Source organism: Paroedura picta, chromosome 5 (genome assembly GCF_049243985.1).
Source record: "Paroedura picta isolate Pp20150507F chromosome 5, Ppicta_v3.0, whole genome shotgun sequence".
Taxonomy (NCBI): Eukaryota; Metazoa; Chordata; class Lepidosauria; order Squamata; family Gekkonidae; genus Paroedura; species Paroedura picta.
This window is the reverse complement of record NC_135373.1, coordinates 59,277,197-59,299,240: the sequence shown is the minus strand read 5'-3', so window position 1 is coordinate 59,299,240 and position 22,044 is coordinate 59,277,197. Positions and strand designations below refer to the sequence as shown.

The 22,044-nt window shown below is 40.8% G+C and overlaps 1 protein-coding gene across 3 annotated transcripts in view; it reads left to right on the top strand.

Moving 5' to 3' along the window:
- CELSR1 (cadherin EGF LAG seven-pass G-type receptor 1) overlaps nt 1–22,044 on the top strand; it is a 184,023-nt gene that overhangs the window by 101,355 nt on the left and 60,624 nt on the right. For all 3 annotated transcript variants that reach the window (XM_077338234.1, XM_077338233.1, XM_077338232.1), the window contains exons 3-5: nt 878–1,100; nt 3,607–3,722; nt 8,453–8,541. In XM_077338234.1, coding sequence (XP_077194349.1) covers nt 878–1,100; nt 3,607–3,722; nt 8,453–8,541 — 428 coding nt within the window. The remainder of the gene's footprint in view (nt 1–877; nt 1,101–3,606; nt 3,723–8,452; nt 8,542–22,044) is intronic.

Genomic DNA, 22,044 nt, shown 5'->3' with positions numbered 1-22,044 from the left:
TGCATTTTATCCCTCTGAGCGGAAATGGCCTATAAGTTGTGCATAATAAAATACAGTTATTATGCACAACTTATAAAGTTAAAAAGTTAAAAACATTGACAGAACCCATAGGTTAATCATTGAAATCACAAAATACGCACCCTGCAATGATAGACTTAAAGCGTTTCAACTCCAAATTGGGTCTTCCTCTGAGGTCTTATCCTCAGCACATATGATATCGTAGAAAATGCTGCCAACGAGATTTTTAAAAAATCCAGTTTATTCTTGATGAATAACAAGTTCAATAAAAATGGAACTGATAGAAACTGTCCATTTATCAAATGTAGATCTCCTTCTCCAAGGCTGCTAAAAAATTCTGGTATGTGCCTGTATGAAAGCAAATGAGGTAGTTAGGTCAAGCATTGTAAATCTAGCATTGCATGGTACATATTTTGTGATGTCATTGATGGATTCTATTTGTAAATTGAATGGGCTTGAATTACTGTTGATTACAGGATTAATTGGCAAGTTTGGCTCTGATTGGATGTGTTGATTTGTAATGTAGATGGAATTCCATTATTGGTTTTAATGATATTCTAATAGCTCTTTTTGGCATCCTCAATTTATTGCTTGAACATCATTTTGCCATTTAGGCTGTTTTTCCACCAACTGTGTCGGATTCTTTTATGTGCACGAATCATTTCACAAAACATTTGTCCAGGAGACAGTGTGAGGGGGACTTCCAGAAGGTCCGCAGGATCGCCAGCTCTTAGGGTTGAATTCACAATAACTAACCAACCAGTTTCAAATGATAAAGTGTGATTTAATGGAATGCACCCTTTCTGCAATCTCCGTGGTTTGTTATCTTATTACAATTACTTTTCTTTTTCTTTTATAGGAGAATCCTGTGAACTGAATTCTCGCTCTGGACGCTGTGCTCCAGGAGTGTGCAAGAACGGAGGGACATGTGTTAATCTGCTTATAGGAGGGTTCATGTGCGAGTGCCCCCCAGGAGAATTTGAGAAGCCTTATTGTGAGATGACCACAAGAAGTTTTCCTCCCCAGTCCTTCATTACCTTCAAGGGGTTGAGGCAACGCTTCCATTTCACTGTCTCTCTCAAGTATGCTTCTATCCTTTTTAGGGTTACTGGAAGTTGCTTTTAGTTACCAGCTACTCTTTTAAATCAGGAGGAGAACTTGACTTTTCACTTCAAAGTGTTTACATTGTCTTCCAAAAGTGTCTTGAGCATTCTATTTTTTAAATGCATCTTGCCTTGTCTTTTAAGCCTGCTCTGAGCAGGTGGGGAACTTTTCTGTAGGGATAACTAAAATTGGTTTAGGCGTAGGATTTGCTTCAACATGTATGTAATAGGAGGTCTCCTGATGTCTTGTATGTTCAGCCTCACATATAAGAGGTCAGAGAGCCAGAGGCTTGCCTAGGAAAATCCATCTAAAATAACTCCTATGCCCACCAACCATGTCCCTGCAAGCAAAAATTTCTAGTTCATCAAATGTACAGAGCTTATACATGCCATATGCCAGAACTGGAAAAGCAGATGCTACTCAGGCAAAAGTAGAGAGAGGAGAGTCATTTGCTTATTCATCGCATGGCATTAAAAAAAATTCTCCTGTGAATCTTCGGTCATATTTTTAGATTAATTGTGAACTATGTTCCACCTGCTTTCAAGCTGATGATCACACACACACTCCTCTCTTTCTCACCAGCCAGTCTGCATAACTTTTTAAAGAAAAACCTTCAGATTCCTGGTTTCATAAAGCACCAGCTGGGGAAGACTTTAGCTACAGCAACTGGTCTGTATAGTCAGGATGTTATGCAGTCTGTGGCTGCCATCTTCCATGTATGTTCTCAGAAGTTTATCCCAGTGACATCAAGAGGCCTGAACCTTGTCTGCCTGAGCCCTTAGAGAGCCACTATAATTTTCCTGTTTCTTTTTGGAAGGGCTTGTATTGTATTCATGCACAGATGGCACTTCCTTTTTTTCTTTTCATGCACACAATCTGAGAGGTATAGCAGAACTATAAGTCAAAGTTGCTCAGCAGTGGAGAGGATTCAGACTGGGTTGCCATTGGTATGCTGATGACAACTAGATATTTTTACATGAATGGACAGTCATCTGACAACCCCACCAACCAATCTGGCCAAATATCTGGAGGCTGTGGTAGACTGGCTCAAAGGGCTGAAGTTTAATCCGGTAAAGACGGAAGTCCTTGGCTGGACAGGCAGAGAAACTGGTAATACAGCTCCCAATGCTTGATGGAGTGCAGTTAATACTGGTGCCTTCTGTCAGGAGCCTGGCCATGATTTTGGATCCCTTCTTATCAGTGGAGTCCCAAGTTGTGAAAACAGTCTGCCTCGCATTTTTTCATCGGTACCAGGCGAGGTAGTATTGGGCAGGATCTAGCCAGAGTGATCCATGCAACCGTCACCTCCAGATAAGACTTCTGCAGCTCACTCTATGTACGGCTGCCCTTGAGACTGCTCTGGAAACTCCAGCTGGTCCTAAATGCAGCATCTCAAGTCCTGACCGGGAATGAATAGAGGGCACATATAATACCCATGCTCTCGCAGCTGCATTGGCTTCAGATTGGAGACTGAAACAAGTTCAGGATTCGGGTGTTACCATTCAAAGCCCGAAGGAAGCGCGCCTAGCCTCCACCAGGGCCAGGGCTTTTTCAGTCCTGGCCCCTACCTGGTGGAATGAGCTCCCGGGTGATCTGCAGGCCCTGCGGGATTTGTCAGCTTTCCGCAGGGCCTGTAAAACGGAGCTCTTCCACCAGGTCTATGGTTGAGGCTGGGGTCAGCAAATCAGGGACATCGCTCCCCCCCTAGGAGTTGGAGTGTACGCTACTCCCCTATCCTTTCCTCGAGCCTGTCGGGAGAAGCGGGAAATAAATATAATAACAATAATAATAATAACAACAATAATAATAATAACAGTCTGGGACCAGTATATCTGTGGGTCTTTTCCCTTATATGATCCCAAGAACATTAAGATCTACAGAACACCTACTGAGGCCCAAAGGAGGTGACAGTGGCCTGGACCAGAGCCAGGTCCTTTTTGTCCCTGCCCCCAGCCTGGTGGAATGTACTCCCAAGGGAGATATGGGTCCTGCTAGGCTTGCCTAGGAAAATCCGTGGGAGGCTCCCTTTCAGCCTGAGCACTCTGTCATTGTAATTCATTGTTGTACTGAAACTAAAACCCATCCTCCCCCTCTGGGTGGTCCAGCATCCCTGGAAAAGCAGTGTTGCAGGAGTATGCAATCTCTCAAAGCAAAGAACCACAGTGATGGGTGTGGTCATTATATAACACAAAGAGAAAAATAGACCATCGTGATATTTATTTATTTTTATTAACAAGATTTTAACTCCAATTATGGTCCCTATAACCCACCCCTATCATCATTCTTGCTTCAGTAATCTGCACCAATTGGAGGTTCAAACACATTTCAAGGGAAGACCCATGTAGAGGGCTTTGCAGTGATCTAAGCTAGATATAATTAACCAAGTAGCTGGCATTTCTTCCACTACTTGTTTTCAGAGAGACTTGCGTGTAGATTATCTGGGGCAGAGAAAATATTAAATATGTTATTTCTGAACTCTTGCAGGTTTGCAACCAGGGACAGGAATGCCTTGCTTCTCTACAATGGCCGTTTTAACGAGAAGCATGATTTTATTGCACTAGAGATCATTGAAGAGCAGATCCAGCTGACATTCTCTGCAGGTAAGTTGTTTCTGGTCTTTTTAGTTTCCTAGAACTTAACACAACATACCTGTTTGATCCAGGGCAATGTTCTGGTTTGGAGACAAAACTTTTTGGTTAGAAGCTAATTCTTGCCCAGTAGCCAGAATGTCACCCCCAACATGCTTACATCACTTCTAGGTCATGTAGGCACATCTGAGGAATATTTTATTTTTGGTTGTAACATGAAAATGTTTTAGGCTAATTATTGTAAACAACCTTTGAAGCATGAAGAAAACTGGGATATAAATGTTTTAATAAATATAAAGAATGAAAAGTTTCCTATTATTTTTTGTTGGACTTTTTTGTTGCAAGTGCTGACTTGCTATAACCAGTTTATGGTGACCCTGTAAAGTTTTCAAGGCAAGAGACATTCAGAGGTAGTTTGCCATTGCATATTGCATATCTCAGTGTAGCAATCCTGGACGTCTTTGGTGGTCCCCTATCCAAGAACTAACCAAGACCAACCCTGCTTAGCTTCTGAGAGCTGACAATATCAGGTTAGCCTGGGCCATCCAGTTAAGGACTTGGATTAGATTAGTGCAGTGCATTCTCCATAGGGGATGAGTAAAGTGTACCACCATCTTCTCCCATACAAACATACCTGTTCACTCTAGTCATCTTTGGAGACCTCGCTTCAAGTTACTCCATCACCTGAGGCTAGGCAGGTGGCAACCCAAAACAGAGCCTTCTCCGTTGTCATGACAAACCTTTGGAACTCTCTCTCCAAGGAGAATCATCCATCATGATCATTTTGTTCCACCAGTGGGGAAAGACTTATTTTCTTTGACAGGCTGGTATTAACTGTTATTAGCCCTCCTCCCTCATTATGTTGTTATGTGTGTTGATATATTTTTACTGAATTGATCATTTTATATATACATTATTTTAATTTTTTTAAGTTAAAATGTGTTAATGTTCTGATCACCACCTTGGGGGCCCTTTTTGGATGTTTTAAATAAATAAACCCATTGGTTTCAGTACACTCAGGTTGGGATAACTCTGCAGAGAATCGTATCATTAAGCTCTGATATTTGACCTGAGCCGGGCATCATGGAGTGAGTCACAGGAACTTTAGAAAGCAGAGCTTCAGGTCCTTGAATGCACTTGTTTGCACTTTCATGAAAGAGATGTAATTAAATGTGAAGCTTTTGGCCCAAGGCAGTGCTTTATATATTTGCTAAGTCTAATTGCAAATCAACCTATAATGTATAGTGGCCAGAATCTATTCCTATCTAGATGCTATCATGCATGTGTTTGTGTCTGTTACCCTTCAGCACATTTTATCTTGACAAGGAGAGGTATTGGGAAAGAGAAACTATGATGCAAGACGAAGAGTGCTTGTCTTATTTTTATTCCTGTCTAGCCAGACACTGTTGGCAAAAGGTTGTTCAGTCCAGGACATTGCCAAGGAAATAAAAAGAAAAGCAGGGTGATTGTTTAATCTCAAGCTCTTTGAGATATAAAACTGGACCTATACATCGGCATGTTTAATAGCATAGTTTGCTTTACAAAAAAAAAAATCTAGGAAAACTTTCCTCCCTTCAAAAGTGCCAAGGCTACTGCAAATAAAACACAGAGCAGCTGCTGTGCATGCAGATGGTCCCAGGTTCATTCCCTGGCATCTCCATTCAAAGATGATCAGGTAGCAGGTGATGAGAAGGAATTCTATAGAGCTCTTGGATAGCTCTCAGAGGTAACCTCATAAGACCAATGATCTGACTCAGGATAAGGGAGCTTCTTATCTGTGTGTATATTCATGTGTGTTCACCTACAACTTCTTGCTCATCTGGATCCCACTGAATGACTTGATTATTATTTTGTTGGTGAGATCGTACCAGGTTGTATTGCCATCTGAAGCCACTAACTGTTATGTGCAATTAATTGACCAACTAGAGCTTATTGGGGGCCATTATGTTTTTTGTTTCTTTCTATTTAGGCAAATTATCTAAAATAGTATCCCTTGGTGTAGTGGTTAGGAGCACCGACTTCTAATCTGGCACGCCAGGTTTGATTCCCTGCTCCTCCACATGCAGCCAGCTGGGCGACTTTGGCCTTGCCACAGCACTGATAAAGCTGTTCTGACTGAGCAGTAGTAGCAGGACTCTTTCAGCTTCACCTACCTCACAGGGTTTCTGTTGTGGGGAGAGGAAAGGGAAGGTGAATGTAAGCCACTTTGAGACTCCTTCTGCCCTTCCCTATGGCTCTGGGCGGTTTACATAAAACATTTTTGAACATTCACATAGAACACTATCAAAATCAATATAACAGTATAACAATAACAACTACACATCAACTGGAACAATTAGAATGGCACTTCAACAATAACTTGACAATCCCTCAGTAGGTTCGGTCCCTCAGTCTGGGGGGGCACCTGTAGATGTTATGGCTCAGTCGGCCCCCACCAAATGCCTGGTGGAAGAGCTCCTTTTTGCAGGCCCTGCGGAATTGTGGAAGTTCCGGCAGGGCCCTGATCTCTCCGGGGAACTCATTCCACCAGGTGGGGGCCAGGACTGAAAAGGCCCTGGCCCTTGTTGAGGCCCGACGTGCCACTTTAGGGCCAGGGATCCATAGCCAGTTGGAGGTGGCGGAGCATAGAGCTCTTCTGGGGGTATACAATGTTCAGGTGTATTCATATATTTTCTGAGGTGAGAAGGATATTCTTGCACAAGGAATAGAAAACCATACCCCTGTAACATTCACAAACAATACAGAAATTAACATAGACTTCTTTAAAGAGCCCATATTTGTATGTAATGCCTCTCTGTATGAACAGTGCAGGTGTGTGTATTGAAGTGTAGTAACAGTTGGCATGAACACAGGCAGAGGTATATAATGGCTTAATACATACTGAATTGTTCTTAGTGTTTGTTTGGAGGAGGTCCTTCTATTATTCTTCTGTGATGGGAACTTTTCTCCAAGTTGTCTACGCAGCTTGTTCAGCATGTGTGCTTTTGTAGTAGTTAACACTTTGTTTGTTTTGTTAAAACTTAGGAACAGCAGTGAGTAAGACACCAAGCTGCTTGGTCTATGTAAATAATCTTACACATTCAGCCTGATCAAATCCAATCTTTAAATGTTGTTTAAAGAAAGGAAGCAATGTCGTTATTTGTACATTTAGGACTTCTGCAATTTTCTGGGAAGAAAAACGTTTTCTTTGTTCTTCTGCACCTTATCTGATAGCACAGTCAGATTCCAGCTTGCAAGAGAAAGCCACAAAAAGTACTTTTTGCCAGGGCAGCAACTGTTTTCACTATAATCATTTGCCAGAAATGTTTGCTTTTACATTTTGTCTAGAAAACTATGTTTTATTGTTATTCTTGCTAAGGTTTTTGGACTTCCTACTGCTTTAGCACTAAGATGCATTAGAAATGTAGGCTGTTAATATATTTGTGTGCATGCAGTAGATGTTGTTTGCATATTGGTTTACATGAACATAGCATAGGCCAGTTCACAGTTGATCATTTTGCCCTTCTTCTGGAAAGGTATTTAAGCGATACTAGGATTTCAAGTCTTGTAAGAATAATATGTTGGCATTAACATTAGCAGCAATGTACATCTTGTGTCAGCTTTGACCCATTCACCTCACCTTCTTTCAATTGAATGTAGGTTAAAAAATTCCCCCCTCCTGTTCTTAGTATGTTCAAGAGAGTATGGAAAAGAGAGTATGGAGATGATTATATTTTATAGAGAACAAGTGTAGTAGTTAGTGCCCAACTTGAGGATTGCTCTCCAATATAAGCATGGATGCTGGCTTCCTTCTTTCTCATGGCATCACTTTTACAAAGAAAAGAGCAAATCCTACTTTCTTCCACCTTTATTGAATCAGGTGGTAGAGTCCAAGAAGCATCATCACATTTGCATCTTTAGGAAGCAGTTGTTTGAAAATAGCTGCCTCCATTTTAGAAGGGCACTTGGCTTGAATGTCCCAACATTATCTCATTGGTTACAGCCTGCACAGTGGTCATTTTGTGGTAGCATCCACAACTAATTCTCAAAATGTTAAAAATACCTACAGGGTTCCTTCTGGGAGATCTGGATCCAAATCCTCATCTACCATGAAGCTCACTGCCATGAAGTAACCTTAGGTCAATCACTGTCTCTCTCAACTTAATGTACCTACCACAATTAAAACATGTCTATGCTGCCTTTCCATCCAACTCAGGGTCCCCACAGTGGCGAACATTTCAAATATTCAAACAGCATTTTACACACACACATACACACACACACACATCTTTAAAACAAATATAACACAAGCACATAAATTTATTGCAAACAGTGTGGAGGGCAAATAAAAATTAGTGAAGGAATGCCAAATAAAACAAAAATGTCTTCACCCACTAGTGGAAGACAACAATGGAAAGAAACAGAATTCTCCCTGCGCAGGGAATTTCTAGAGCTTTGGCACCATGGCCAAAAAGGCAGTTTCTCAGATTTCCTCCTGTCTAGCGTCAGATGGTAGGGACACCAAAAACAGGGCCTCCGGAGATGACTGGAGTAGTCAGGTTGGCTCATATGGGAATAGACAGTCCTTAAAGTATACTGGTCCCATGCCATACAAGGTTTGTTGTAACGATTGAACATGGAAAGGTATTCTGCCATAAGCATTTAATGAACATTAAATGTTTATTTCATTTTCCTCTAAATGGTGATCATGAATGGAAATGCATGCTTTCTGAGTTATTTTTCTTCTGCATGTAATTTTTCAGGAGAAACCACTACAACTGTTTCACCATTCATTCCAGGAGGGGTTAGCGATGGACAATGGCACTCTGTACAAGTGCAGTACTACAACAAGGTAAGATAAGACTTTTACTGATATTCTTCATAGGTTGAATTAGCCTTAATAAAAAATGGATACTAATTCCCATCATTGCAATGAACTAATATATTGCACTTTTACCACTGCCAATGTCCAGTATTTTTTTTTTATTGTTTTGGCTACTTTTACCATTGTGTTGGGCTTTCTCTTTGAAATGCACTTTGGGAATCTATGATTGAGAGAGTATATTCAATGAACTGAGAGGTCATATTCAGTTTTAAATGAATAAATAAGTCTACCAATGTGATCATCAGTGGTGCTACCTTCAGACATTTTTGATATCATATTTCGTTTTCCAAAGCATTGTGAGTAGCTATACAATCCAGGCCACTGGAGCATCCTTCTCTTTTGCCAGATCAAGGTCAAAAGAGGTATATGGAGGAATGAATGGCAGTTATAGCAACAGGTTCTGCCACAAATCAATTGGGGAAGGGGGAAATCCAGGCTTCAGTTCTCTCATCTCTAATTGCTATCCTTGAGCATAGAGAATCCTGATATACAGCCAAACTTTAATGGTTTGTTGTGATTATTCTGTTGTTGCAATAGTATTTAGATTATATATATCTATGTCTAACAGTTTTGGCAAAGTCATAATTTTACAGAATTTTTTTGTTAGCTGCATCAACTATCAATAGCCTGAAAGGTTATAGATTTCTTAAAATGCATTTATAAAAATGGAGGATGATAAACAGAAAACAAAGGGATAGTATAATTGTCAAAGGGATTACTTTACCATGTTTCACCCCTTCTCAAGAGGTGTTATCCTTATCCATTGTTGTTCCTCTATATATTTCTGAAACAGCCTAGGGGGTGGCACGTGTCAGGCTGTCCAAGTTAGAATAGGGCCAATCAGGGTGCAGCCAGCTTTGCCCTGCCCCTGCAGCTCCTGCCATCCATCCCTGGACTCTAGCTGTGCTCTCAGACACCTCAGTGCCTGGAGCCAGCAGCAGGTAAGGGGAGAGTCCCTGGGCAAAGGGTCCTGGTGGGGGGGGGCTTGCTAATGAGGGCCTCTTGGCCTATTAAGCAGGGTTGCTAACGATGGCCTCCCTGCCTGTTGACTGCCTGCTAAGGAGCTCTGTCCCAGCCCTGCTAACAAGCTGCCCAGCCCCCGCCTGCCCCATTTTATCTGGCTGTGAGCTGCTGCCCAAGGTCACCTTAAGCTGCCAGGCAAGGGGCCAGGGGAGGGGACCCATTCAAGGCCCATTCTTAGGAATGGGCTTTGAAACTAGTAGTATAAATAAGGAGGCTTAAAATCTTGGTGAGGAGGACTCAAGGTAATTTGAATGTCTGCATCAAGTTTTTCATAAATTCACCTCCTCCCTGCATGTGCTTTTATTTCACTTTGATTTAGTTGAATTCAAAATTATACTACAGGGAAGATCGCAGCTGTAGCTTTTTCATGTGTATGCTTGGACACCAGTAGCTTTCTTTTCTTATCATCTGTAGCATGCTCGGTTGTGTGCATTCTTACAGAAGGTAGCTTTAATATAAAAGGCTGATAAAACAACACATGATAAAGTAATCTATAGTTCTTTTGCTGAAGTTATTTCTCCTCATTGGCCAAGGAGCCTGGGAAAGGAAAACGTATCAGCGAAAGTCTGGATTTCATAGTATAGTTGTTGGTTTAGAATTCTAAGCAGCTGCCAAAAGATAAGCGGTTGAGACAGCTCCCGGGTATTCTTTAAAAGGAAAAGTGATCCCACACACTGGTTAAAAATAAACCTTTGTCTCATTTTCATGATTCCTTGCTATTTATTCAAGAGATAGTAGGCATAGTCTACCTGCATAACTATTAGCATTTAAACATAGGCGAGAAAACATCTAGCAGGGTTTTTTAAAGTTTTTTTTTAAAAAAATAGGGAAATAGTCACATATCTCTTCTATAAACCCACGTCATTTCTCTCTGGGCTCAAATGGATTAATCTGCTGATTTAAGGGTAGTGTGAGCAAACACAGGGGTCTTCCAAATAACGATCTGAAGGTTAGAAAGGAACCGTGGAGTTCAACTGCTTCCATCTCCTTCCTTATATGTAGTGTCGTTTCAACATGTCCAATCTACAAATTAAGATGCTCTTCCCAAACCCTTCTCTTTGTACCATCACGTGTAGCAGTGACCCGAAATAGGACCTTTGGCTGGTGGTGCCTTTCATTTGGGGCTGTCCACCCTTTTGAGACTCAAGTGGCAGTTGCTTTCCTTTCCTTTTGACACCAGGCCAAAACATGTTTTTCCTGTGCTTTTAACTAAGGTTTTAAAAAAATCTTTTTTGTAGCTGTCTTATGGTCTGCTTTTAGTCTGAAAGCTCTTTTATCAGCATCATTTTAGGCTGCTCAATTTTTATGCTGTTTTCATGTCCAGACTTGTTTATAACAGCTAGTTTGGATTTATTTTATTGTTTTAGTGGTGAGCTGCCTTGAGCAGGTCCCTGGGGAGGCAGCATATAAATTTTATGCATAAATAAATTTTAACCATGGTCAAAACATGGTTTCCCATTCTGGATAACAATAGTTTGTCAATTCAGCCATCACCATAAACTGTTGTTAGCACTGAACTGTAAACCAAAAGTAAGCCACATATGATGAGGGTGATGAGGGGAGAATCCATCCCCAAATCCTGGTTATAAATTTTCATATGATGACTAGATCCCAGCCTCAGGCTGTAGCTTGACATGGTCTGTAGACAGAATGTCCTATAGTGTTAGTAGCAGATTATGTTTTTAGTAGTGGATTGTGGTTGGTTATTATTTCATTGTCTTCTTTCATGATGTGTCTCAGATTTTCACTAAGCAGAATACTTGGGCTCTTTCCTAAGTGCTGGTAGGATGAGACCCATCGAGAGCTTTGTGAATAACTACACCCTCACTGGAGTTGGTTATATAAATCTGCAGCCAGAATCTTCAAGGACTTTTCAAGATATAGTGGGAAGGCATATGTTGTACGATTTTGCAGTAGACTTGGCTATATCTGACCTGCTGCCTTTTCCTATCCCTTAGGCTTCCCCAGTGTAATTGAGGCCTGAGACCTGTGTTGTTGCCTGTAGTGATATGTGTTTGGAAGCAGGGTGTGTTTTTTTGGGGGGTGGGGGGGTTGCCATCTCTTAGTTTAACAAGGTTAAAGATAAAAAAGTCACCATGAGTAGTTTGCTGAGACACAGATAATTTGGGGATTATGGGTTGTGCCACAATAAATGAGATGTTATGTCTAATCTTGATGCAGCAACCAAGAATTGTCAGAGTAACTCAAGATATATTACTTCATTTAAATTACATATGTAGTGTTGCATTTGAAAGGAGGCTATCTTTTCTGTGCATTTCAGCTCTCTATCATTTCCAAAGCTCTCACTTCTCTTTCTAATTTCAGTTCACAATAAACAAAGATTTTATCCTAGCAACTTTGAATGTTGGTTCTACCTTTGCTTCACATATATCTCCTTTTTTTGGTCTACAAAAATGTTTTGTTACTATGTTGTTAAGTTGATTCTAGCAGCCATCTTGAGCCAACTTGTCTGGGTTTTTCCCGAACATATTTATATGTGCCTCAAGGCTGATCTGCAGAAAACCAGTTCTTATAATGGGTCTCTCTTCCAGATGCTGCACGTCTGTAAATCCATTAACTTTAGTGGACTTGCAAGTAGACTTAGGGTGGCATTGTTAATAGTGTCCACATAGGTAGGTGACCATCAGATGATCAATTTTATTTTGTTCTGCTATAATAAATATTTAAGGTATCTAGATAGAATTCTGCTTCTTCATATAGAGAGTTTCTATAGACAGATATTTGCCAGTAGCTGTTAGTTGGGTCATACTATCTACACATGTGTGCCACTTCCCACACTTATTTACAAGGGCTGTATTCTCATCATTTTGACATCAACATATGTACTATTCAAACAGAAGTTGGGGCTAATTTACAATCTGTGATGGGAGTATTTCGGAACAATGTGAATCAGGGAGCCATTCCGCACCTGATAAACATAGTGAAATACTCACCTTATTCAGATGGCATATTTTTCATGTTTGCACAATATCGCCAACATACAGTATCCAAGCAGCAAACCAGTAGCAACATCCTACATTTTAAAGCGCTAGCTGGGGAATTACATAAAGTTGATTCCCCCCAATAAAAAGCCCCAGCTAGAGGAGAGCAACCAGCAAACCACATGCTAAGGAAAGGTGTGGAGCCGAACTAGCGCTATCTCCACCTCCAGTGGAGCCGAACTAGTGCTATCTCCACCTCCCGCCCTCGCATGTGCCTCCCTTCTCCCAGGGACAGATTTTTGTTTTGTTTTTAAAAGCAAACTGCCTGGAGCAATGAATAGGCTTTCAATTGTGCAGGCAAAGCAACCCCCCCCCCCCCAGTTAAAACACAAAACATGTCTCTCTAAAGCCCTCCCATAAGGAAAGAGATTAATTTTTAAAAGATTCAAAGCTCATGATTCAACAAAGGGTGGCATTATAAAAAGCGTTATGCATCTATGATTAGATGCATAGGCATTTCAATAAAGAAGTTTTACTTAAAAAAATTAGCTGCCATCGCAGGCCCTTTAAAACATGGAGAAAGGTGATTGGCTGCCTGGCTTGATTGACAGGTGGAAGAGAGTTGCGTGTAAAGCATGTTGCTCTCTTTTGCCATTTCAAGCAGGCATGCAGAGTGCTAAGAAACATGAGAAGGCTGCAGACGAAAGCAAGAGATCAAGGAGGTGAGGAATGGCAGGAGGTGCCTTATTTTTTAGTGTTATGCCATTTTACTGAGGGGAGAGGTAAACACATCACATTCCTGTCTTATCTGGGACTCTTCGAGGGGATAGATGCAAGCCACAGTGATTGGCAAAATGTCAGGGGCTAAAACTACCAGACCACATCCTCACAGCCCAGAAAACCCACAACATCAGTTGATTCTAGCTGTGAAAGCCTTTGGCAGTTCATTTTTAAAAATAGCAACAAATACTTCATATGAAATATTGTGAAATTGAACAAAGAAATTATTTTATTGGAATAAAGGCTATATTTAAAAGAGACACTGAAAAATGTTGACAATTTCACTTTGGCACATTCAAAGAGCAAACAATTCTCCCTCCCTCCCTCCCTCTGACATCACATGAATTATTTGTTAGTTCCATCAGACTGGCGATTACAAATATCTCTTCCACCAAGATATTATAAGTAAGCGTTGGCTGAATGTTTTTATAACTTGATTTTTACATTTGGATTATTTTATGTGTTGTTTTATGTCCCCCACCTCACTCTGGTTTAGAATTCAATAAATAGTACTCCCTTCCACAGTTCCTAGGACTAATTTGGGCTGTGATTTACGCAAAGGCCCCATGTTGCTGCAGTGGAGACCCAAGCATATATTTGTATATATATCTTAAAAAATGCAAAGTAAAAATGTATCCAAAATTAATTTGCACACGTTGTTTTCATAGAAAATTTGAATAAATATTAAAAGTGGCTTTCTCCTAGAGGATATTAGAGTGGGCTGCTTAGTTCTACAGTGTTTTGTGAGGCTCAGTAGAATTCTGCAATCCTTTTCTCTGATGGTAGATATGCCAGGTAGTTCTTGACAGATTAATTAGGCAGTTTGTTTTGAATAAGTATACCTGTGCCTTTGCAATCTCCAGTAAACATATGCAAGCCCCATAGAATCCTGGCTGCCTCTGCTACTGAAAATAGACTATATCATTTCCTTGTGGAAAGCAGGTTTTATGTGATGATAACGTTTTGCTTGTTACAGTTACTCTGTGATCTGAAATAATCACTAACCCCACCTAAAAGTAATCTCTCTCTGTTTCATTGCTATCCCCTACAAAGCAAAGCTCTCCAGCAACGTGGATAAACTCCAACTGAATAACTTAGATTGTAATCACAGAATGTACAAACTAATTTTGATCCCAGAGTTATTAATAGGTATGTTTGATGTGCAGTAGATTTAAAGTGGCTTTATTTTTATTTTTGTTTATCTGGGAATTGATTGCTGGGCTTGAACCTAAAACAACTTTAATTCCATAGAGATCAGCTGAACAGCTTTCCCTTTTAAAAACAGAAATAGTAGACTTTTAACAATTCAGTGCTTTGAAATTTGACAGTGAAAATCTGCTGGCCCAAGTAGGATTCAATGGCTGCAATGGACTGTGCTTCCTGGCGTGTTTCGAATTTCATCTTTAGTCATTGACCAAATTTACCAAGAAAATGCAAGGTATGGCTTAAAAGGCCATTTTGGCACATTGGGGTGCCCTTTATCTGTAACCAGTTGTTGTTGTGGCTAGCACAGGCATGGGGATACCTAGGCACAAATCAAGCCATCAAGCTTATCTGGCCACCTTGGACAAATTATACTCTCTTGGAGTAGGGTGGTTGTGAGACTGAAAAAAACTGGAATCATGTCATCACAAACTTTTTGACAGAAGGATGTGACATGAATGTGAGGAATCAAATTATAGTGGCAGCAGGATGGATATTGCTTACATGTGCTGTATTCCACTGATTCTACTACAACTTTTAAAGGCTTTATGCTGGGAGGTGGTCTAGGCATGCATTCCTTCTCACCCTTTTAGCCACGTAAGGATTAACTACAGAGGACCTTGCAAACCTGCATGCCACCAAGGTTTTAAATGCTGCAGATCAGACATCCTCAATAAATAGGTTCCACTGAATTCCTGTAAGATAAAAAGGGTGCCTGGGATAATATTTAAAGCAAAATAATTATTATTATTTGAAAAGTGTGAGCATAATAAGCATTTAAGGATTGAGCAAATTTTACATGGAATTATTGTACCCATTTGTGAAATAATTGCTACCAATAACGATCAGTGAGAGGAATATTATTCAAGACACTAAATCCCCATGGCTTCAGAACAAATTCATTAAAGGATTGAGAGGGATTATCTGCATAAACAGTAGCGTTGGAGAGGATTATGGTAACAAGACTGTGACTGAAAATAACATCTGTTTCTATGAGAAATGTAGACGTTTATAAGGGCAGTTCAACTGTTTTTGCACAATAGTTTTATTGAGTTTCCCAACCAATATATGTGCTGAAAATGAACATTTGACCATCTTTGAAAACTGAAAACTATTTCCTTACAAAGATAATAAAACTCCAGATGAGCATATCAATTTACAGATGCATTTTTGAAACTATTAGATGACTTGTCCCTGTAAGTTTGCATATTGGCAAGTGATTTCTTATGGCCTAGTGCTGCCATTTGACCCTGTCTACTTTCATTTTTCCATAACATTCTTCAGTAAAATTGATGACAACTATATCAGTTACAACATGGGATGTCATACTCTATCAAGAGAAGCAGAATTTAAACAATGGTTAGGATTTAGTTTGGGGGGTGTGTGTGATTATGTTGGTACTTCAGCATTGCTATTGGCATTACCTCAGAGTCCCTGGGCATGCTTGAGCTTAAACTGGCTTGCCAGTGCATCAGAAATTTGCTGGTTATTGTCTGTCTACCCTTTTGATAGTTTCCAGGGTTTCAGTGGAAACATATTCAATTAGGTTTAAGGCAGTTGTCAGGACCTTGTGGTGACTCACCAAATTTTTTCTTTTCTTTCCTGTCCTATTTTAGAAGGAACTGCTGCATAGAACAAGGTTGCTAAGCTTCTGGTCTTTCTTTGCATGCAGCAGTAACATCAGGATAGCAAGAGAGGGTGTCATGTTACTTCCTGTCATGGTTGGAACTCAGGTCTGGAAAGACTGGTTTAGAGGGATCAGTGTGGAGTTCCTGATAGGCAATTTTGTATAATTCTTTTTTGACCCTCAAGCCAAGTGTTTGTGTTTGTGAGTATAAAAGGCAAAGATTGTTTGGCTTGACATTCAGGTGTTTTGAGCATCCAAAACATCTTTGTGCAGTTGGACTGTGTGTAAATACCCAATTTCTTATTTAATAAGAAAACAGATGTAGATTTGCTAGCCACCTTCATAGTTTAACTAACAGGAAAGCATCCATATCATGGTAAGCATACCAGTCTTGCCCCTACCTCTTTCTGGTTCTGCTCCATCTAGAAAAAAATTAATCAAGCACCTTGCATCTTGGGTACTTAAGACTCAAGTGGTCATCTATAGGGAGCTTTTCTAAATTTCATTAACCATGGCAGAACAAGGTAGAAAATACAACCACATACAATAAGGAGAGTATAGCAAGTGTGCTTGCCTGCTAAGTTGAGTTGTAAAAGTGTATTCTGTATTCATCCATAGCACAGCAAGCTTTCTCTAGAATGTCTGTCTAGAGGGGGGGAAAGGTATTAGAGCTGTCATGAGTAATTTTCAAATGGTGAATCTGGAAGCTATGAGATGTATTACTTAAATACATCTTCTCAGACGTATTTATGGTAGGGTGCTGACATTTTTACTAGCACCACCTGATTTTTTTTTCCTTCGTTTGAAAACTTGTGATAAGATGCTGAACTCTGATGAGAAGGGAAACAGTAGGCTTTGGCCAGAAAATCGGCTCTGTTGAAAACATGGCAGTCCTGTGAGGATTGCTTGTTCTATTGAAGATTGAAGCTGCCCGAGGACTACCAGCTGGGGCTAAGGAGCAAAGTGGGGAGACGGTTTTGCTAGCAGTCACATGGAGACTTGACAAAGCAAGGGAGGCTGAGCAAGTATGAATAATGGCAAGAGTGGCCCCCATCTCACAGGGAAGATGGATGTGGCTATAGCTCTGGATGGAACAAGAGCAGAATACCTGCAAAGGGCCGGTGCAGCAACTCAGGTGAAAGGCATGACTCATAGTGGCATAGAGACCGGAACAGTGGGCACATTGTGAGGGAGTGGTTGAAGGGTGAAGCTTGGGGCATTGAAAATGGGTGGAGGGACAGGAGGCCAAGCAAATTGGAAGGCAAGCTGAAGATGGGAAGAAGATGACACATCCAGCAAGACAAGGCATTTAAGGAGGCTCTCAAATACAAGCTGGGGAGGAAGAGTGTTGGAGGTTTGTGACTCCAACAAAACCTTCCAACCAGAGAAGTTTGGAGAGCAAAGATGAATGTGGGCCCCTCCCTTCCCATTCTGAGGCTTGAGGAGCATCCCACCAGGGGGTTGCAGGACAGCAGAAGGCAGCATCTGTCCAGGAACATCCCTGTGGTGTGACAGCTAAGAAGTGAATATATTTATTGATCCACTAGACAAAATACACTTAGTCCTTTGGGGGGCTTGTATGTTTAATTTATTCTCACGTTCAGGTTAAGCCAGTCAGCCTTACTGAATAGCTATCGAGATTTTGAATGAAGTTTGCTGCATCAGCAGAATACTGTGCTTTTTTTTTTAGTGAAAAATCTTCCCAATTACTACCATTGAATAAGTTAATATCTGTTGTAGGCCATATGTGCAGCATACAAATGGCATATACAAAAACTCATTGCCAAAAGTGCAATGCAAAGGCAAGGAATGGTCAGATCCTCTTCTTTGTTCTTTGTCCTAGAAATTGCTTGGCCTATAGACTGCAGTTGGGAAGTATAGCAGGGAAGCAAGACTGCAGAAGAAGACCAAGGCTCTTTTCATGTCTTTAAAAGCCCCTTGCTGAGGTTGCCATATGTCAGTTGAAAGGTTTGCCCATAATGTATGCATAGATTCTGGTTGGCATGAGCATCTAAACCTTGGCAACATCATGACCAGGAGCTGAGAATCATTTGTGAGTTTAGAATGTTGCTGGATTTCATCTGCCACACAGTTTTTGACTAGCATATCAAGAAACATTGTGGCATATTGTTTAGAGCAGGGGTAGCCAACCTGTGGTCCTCCAGATGTTCATGGACTACAATTCCCATGAGCCCCTGCCAGCAAACGCTATCAAAATGCTGGTAGGGGGCTCATGGGAATTGTAGTCCATGAACATCTGGAGGACCACAGGTTGGCTACCCCTGGTTTAGAGTATCAGATTAGGATTGGAAGACATCTGTGTTCAAATCTAGTAAAGGTAAAGGTATCCCCTGTGCAAGCACCGAGTCATATCTGATCCTTGGGGTGACGCCCTCTAGCATTTTCTTGTCAGACTCAATACAGGGTGGTTTGCCATTCCCTTCCCCAGTGTTCAAATCTACATTCTATCAATTTGCTCATTTATTGAACTTGGGCCAGTCACTCTGTGAGCATATCCTACTATATGAGGTTGTTATGAAGGCAATGAAGATGATATAAACCAGTCTGTGGTCTAAGAAGCTGAAGATGTCGCTATATGATACATCAAGGGCAGATGGGACTGTGATGTCCAACTGCCCTGGATGTGCCACAGATGAGTGAAGTGTTCAGGGCTTGATTCACAGATGCAGAAATCTATACATACACCACCACACACTGCCATTGCCTGTGGGAATAAATTCAAGATGGCAGTGGGGAAAAGTCGATGGATTCATGGTAGCTTTTCTCAACATTTTTACCTTTGAGAAACCCCTGAAACATACTTTAGGCTTCGCGAAACCCCAGAGGTGGCAAGGTTGTATAGAATATGGTTGTGAAGCATAGCTGTTCATACACCCAACAAGGGCCCCTTTCCTACCCACCCCCTCTAGGCCCATCATTGGCCATGGTGGGAGGGCAGGTGAACATGAACATATATGATCATATTACAATAAATGTTTAACAAATTATTTAAAATATTTTAATTATTAATTAACACCCACCCATTCGGGAAACCCTTTTATAGCTTTCAAGAAACCGCAAGGTTTCACGAAACCCTAGCTGAGAAAGCCTGGTCTAAGGCTGTCTACTGTCTTCATATTGCCATGTTACCAACATCCATAAGAGTTTGCTTAAGATCCACTTCCAGTTGAACTGGATCCCACTCAGGGGTCATGGATCATGCTGTAGTAATAGAAACATGTATATAGTGCTTTCAGTGTTCAACATACTTGAATACTGAATGGGCTGTAAACCTTCCATCAGCCCTATGAAATGTGCCACTGTTAGCCATAGATAATATGGCAAAACAAGACTTTTTACTAGATATTCAGCCATCCTGCCATGAAAGCAAGCATCTGATGGATCTGAACTCATAGCACAATCACTGGACTGTATTGGATGGGTCTCTGCAAGTGGAACAAGGCACTGACATTCATTTGTCTCCAGTGACTGTGTTTCTTCACCATCTGCTCATAATGACTGTGACTATTTATTTTCTAAGAAAACAGTTATTAATTGGGGGGTCACTCTGCACAGTGTAATCTGCTGCCTTTTGAAATTTTCCGTAACCTTTTTCAGAGGGAGGAATAAATCTTTTCTCTCTGACTTTTGAGCTAGTTTGGGTTTCGAAGCAATGGAGATGCCTGTTGCCCAAAAAGCACACTTATGGACCAGCTGGTTCACTACCTTCTCAGCCTTCTAAGCAGAGCAAATTTAACTCAGTTTTTGCTCTTGTCAACATCCCCGGGCACAAAGATTTCATGCTGGATGATTCCTTAACTCTGCTTCTGCATTGCCAGCTATTGTTCCCCCCTGAGAAGTCTCCTGATATTAATCACCCTGCTGCTAGTAGGAGTTCTGACCCATTGGGTGCAGTGAAGGAGGGAGGGGCAGGTCAAAATGACCATATATGGTCATATAGCAAAAAATGTTTGTTTTTGTCTCCTTTATTCAAGGTGTTTTTTAACAACAGCTGGCATTTTTCCATTATCAATGGAGGAAAGGATTTAGCCTGGCACAGAGTTCCTAACCACCCTTTAGCTGGCACCTGAGGAATTCACTCTGTGGACTTTGAAGTACATCTTTATCTCTATTTAATCACACTTTTAAGCTTCAAAAACCTGTTGATTTACACAGAAGCTCTTTAAGGAATTTCACATCTGTCTGTGGAAGAGAAAGGAAAAGAAAACTAGAAAGTTATGTTTTATTACTACATTTTTGTTAGTAACAACAGTGTGATAGAATATTGAAGAGGGACTCTGCAGACATTAAAGGGAAGCCATTATGAGAAATTAAAAGATAGAAAAATAGATATTAATATCTGAAGGTGGGACAGATTCACATTATGGATAATCCTTGGCCTGGTATTGAGTTAAGAACTCAGGATGGGCACAAAATGCATTTTTGCAGTTTGGTTCATGGTTTGTGGCTGAAACACAAACTAAACCATGAACTTATACAAACTAGGATATTGGTTCAGAAACCAAACTGGTTCATAGGGATTCATGGCCCTTGATTTCTGCCATAGGGAACAGAAAGAACTGGTTTAAATGGCTGTGAATCATTTAAACCCAACAGCTGAGTGTCTGCCACTCAGTTGTTGGGTTTAAATGACTCAGCGCTATACCCAAGAAAGCCTCTTTAAACAACTGAACCACGTGGAATGGTTTGCTCTGTGTGGCTCAACTTTTCTAAGTGGCCAAGAAAGCCCTTTTAAACAGGCTTAGCCGTTTAGAACTCAAACAGCTGAGCCCCTCAGGAGCAAGGTGCTTCTGCAGCACAGCTATTTCTCATCTAAATAGCTCAGCAGCAGAGAGCAGTCTCCTCCCATCATTAGCTGTTTGGGCAGTTTTTGCAAGGAGGAGAAAGCAGGTGCTTAAACCTGTGCTTTTTACTCCATGAATCCATGGACATCCACAAACTGCCCTAAAAATGTGTGGTGGTTCGTGGCTGGGCTGCAGTTCATGAACCACAAATTGGCCAAAACCTATCACAAACAAATGTTCTTGAGTCCGGTTCATGCCCATCCATATTCAGAACATCCTGTACTGGACAGTGTGCCCTCCTTTGCCATGTCATATTACTAAATTGGTTTTCAGTCACGATAATGTAATCTTTTTCATACCCATTATCCAGAGCAAAGTGGTCAGGCATTTCCTTGGCCATTCAAAAAAAGAATTGCCTATAATACACCACTTAGCCAGTGGTAAGTGTACTATGATGATACAACTAGGGCCAGTTTCAGTTTTGTGAGCTGGCCCTTTTTTAGGTAATAGGTGATGGGAGCAAACTACCTTCTGTGGATCAAAATCATGCCTTACACATGTCAAAAAGCAACATACTTGAATAAAAAACTTAATTTAGAAACTAGCCTTACTGGGAAGCGTTGTGAGTTCCTTAATAGTCACACTCTAGGGATACTGTATCATTCTATATATATCTTTGAATCCCTGTTCAAACTGGTATAGTACTGTCTAATTTTGTAAGGTAACAGGTATTTGTACTGAATTTAGGGGAAAGTTCCAAAGCAGTTACCAGCATGATGTTTGAATGCAAATGTTTTTGGTTCACATCCCTATTCAGCCCTGGACATTATTAAATGACCTTATATCGCAAAGCTGTGATGTAGGTATAGTGAGCATCCCTGTGTGCCACCGTGAGCTCTTTGGAGAAGGGGCTAGATAATAGTGGAATCCTAACCAGCAGAGTAAGGTTAGCGGATTTAGAAGAGTTCGGCTCTGTTTATGATTGCACTGTAAATGTATTAGACAGTGAGCGCTGTGTGAGAGTGTATACTTATTGAGTTCACCATTCTGAACTTTAATCAGGTTTCTTTTGAGCTAAGTGGTGATGTTA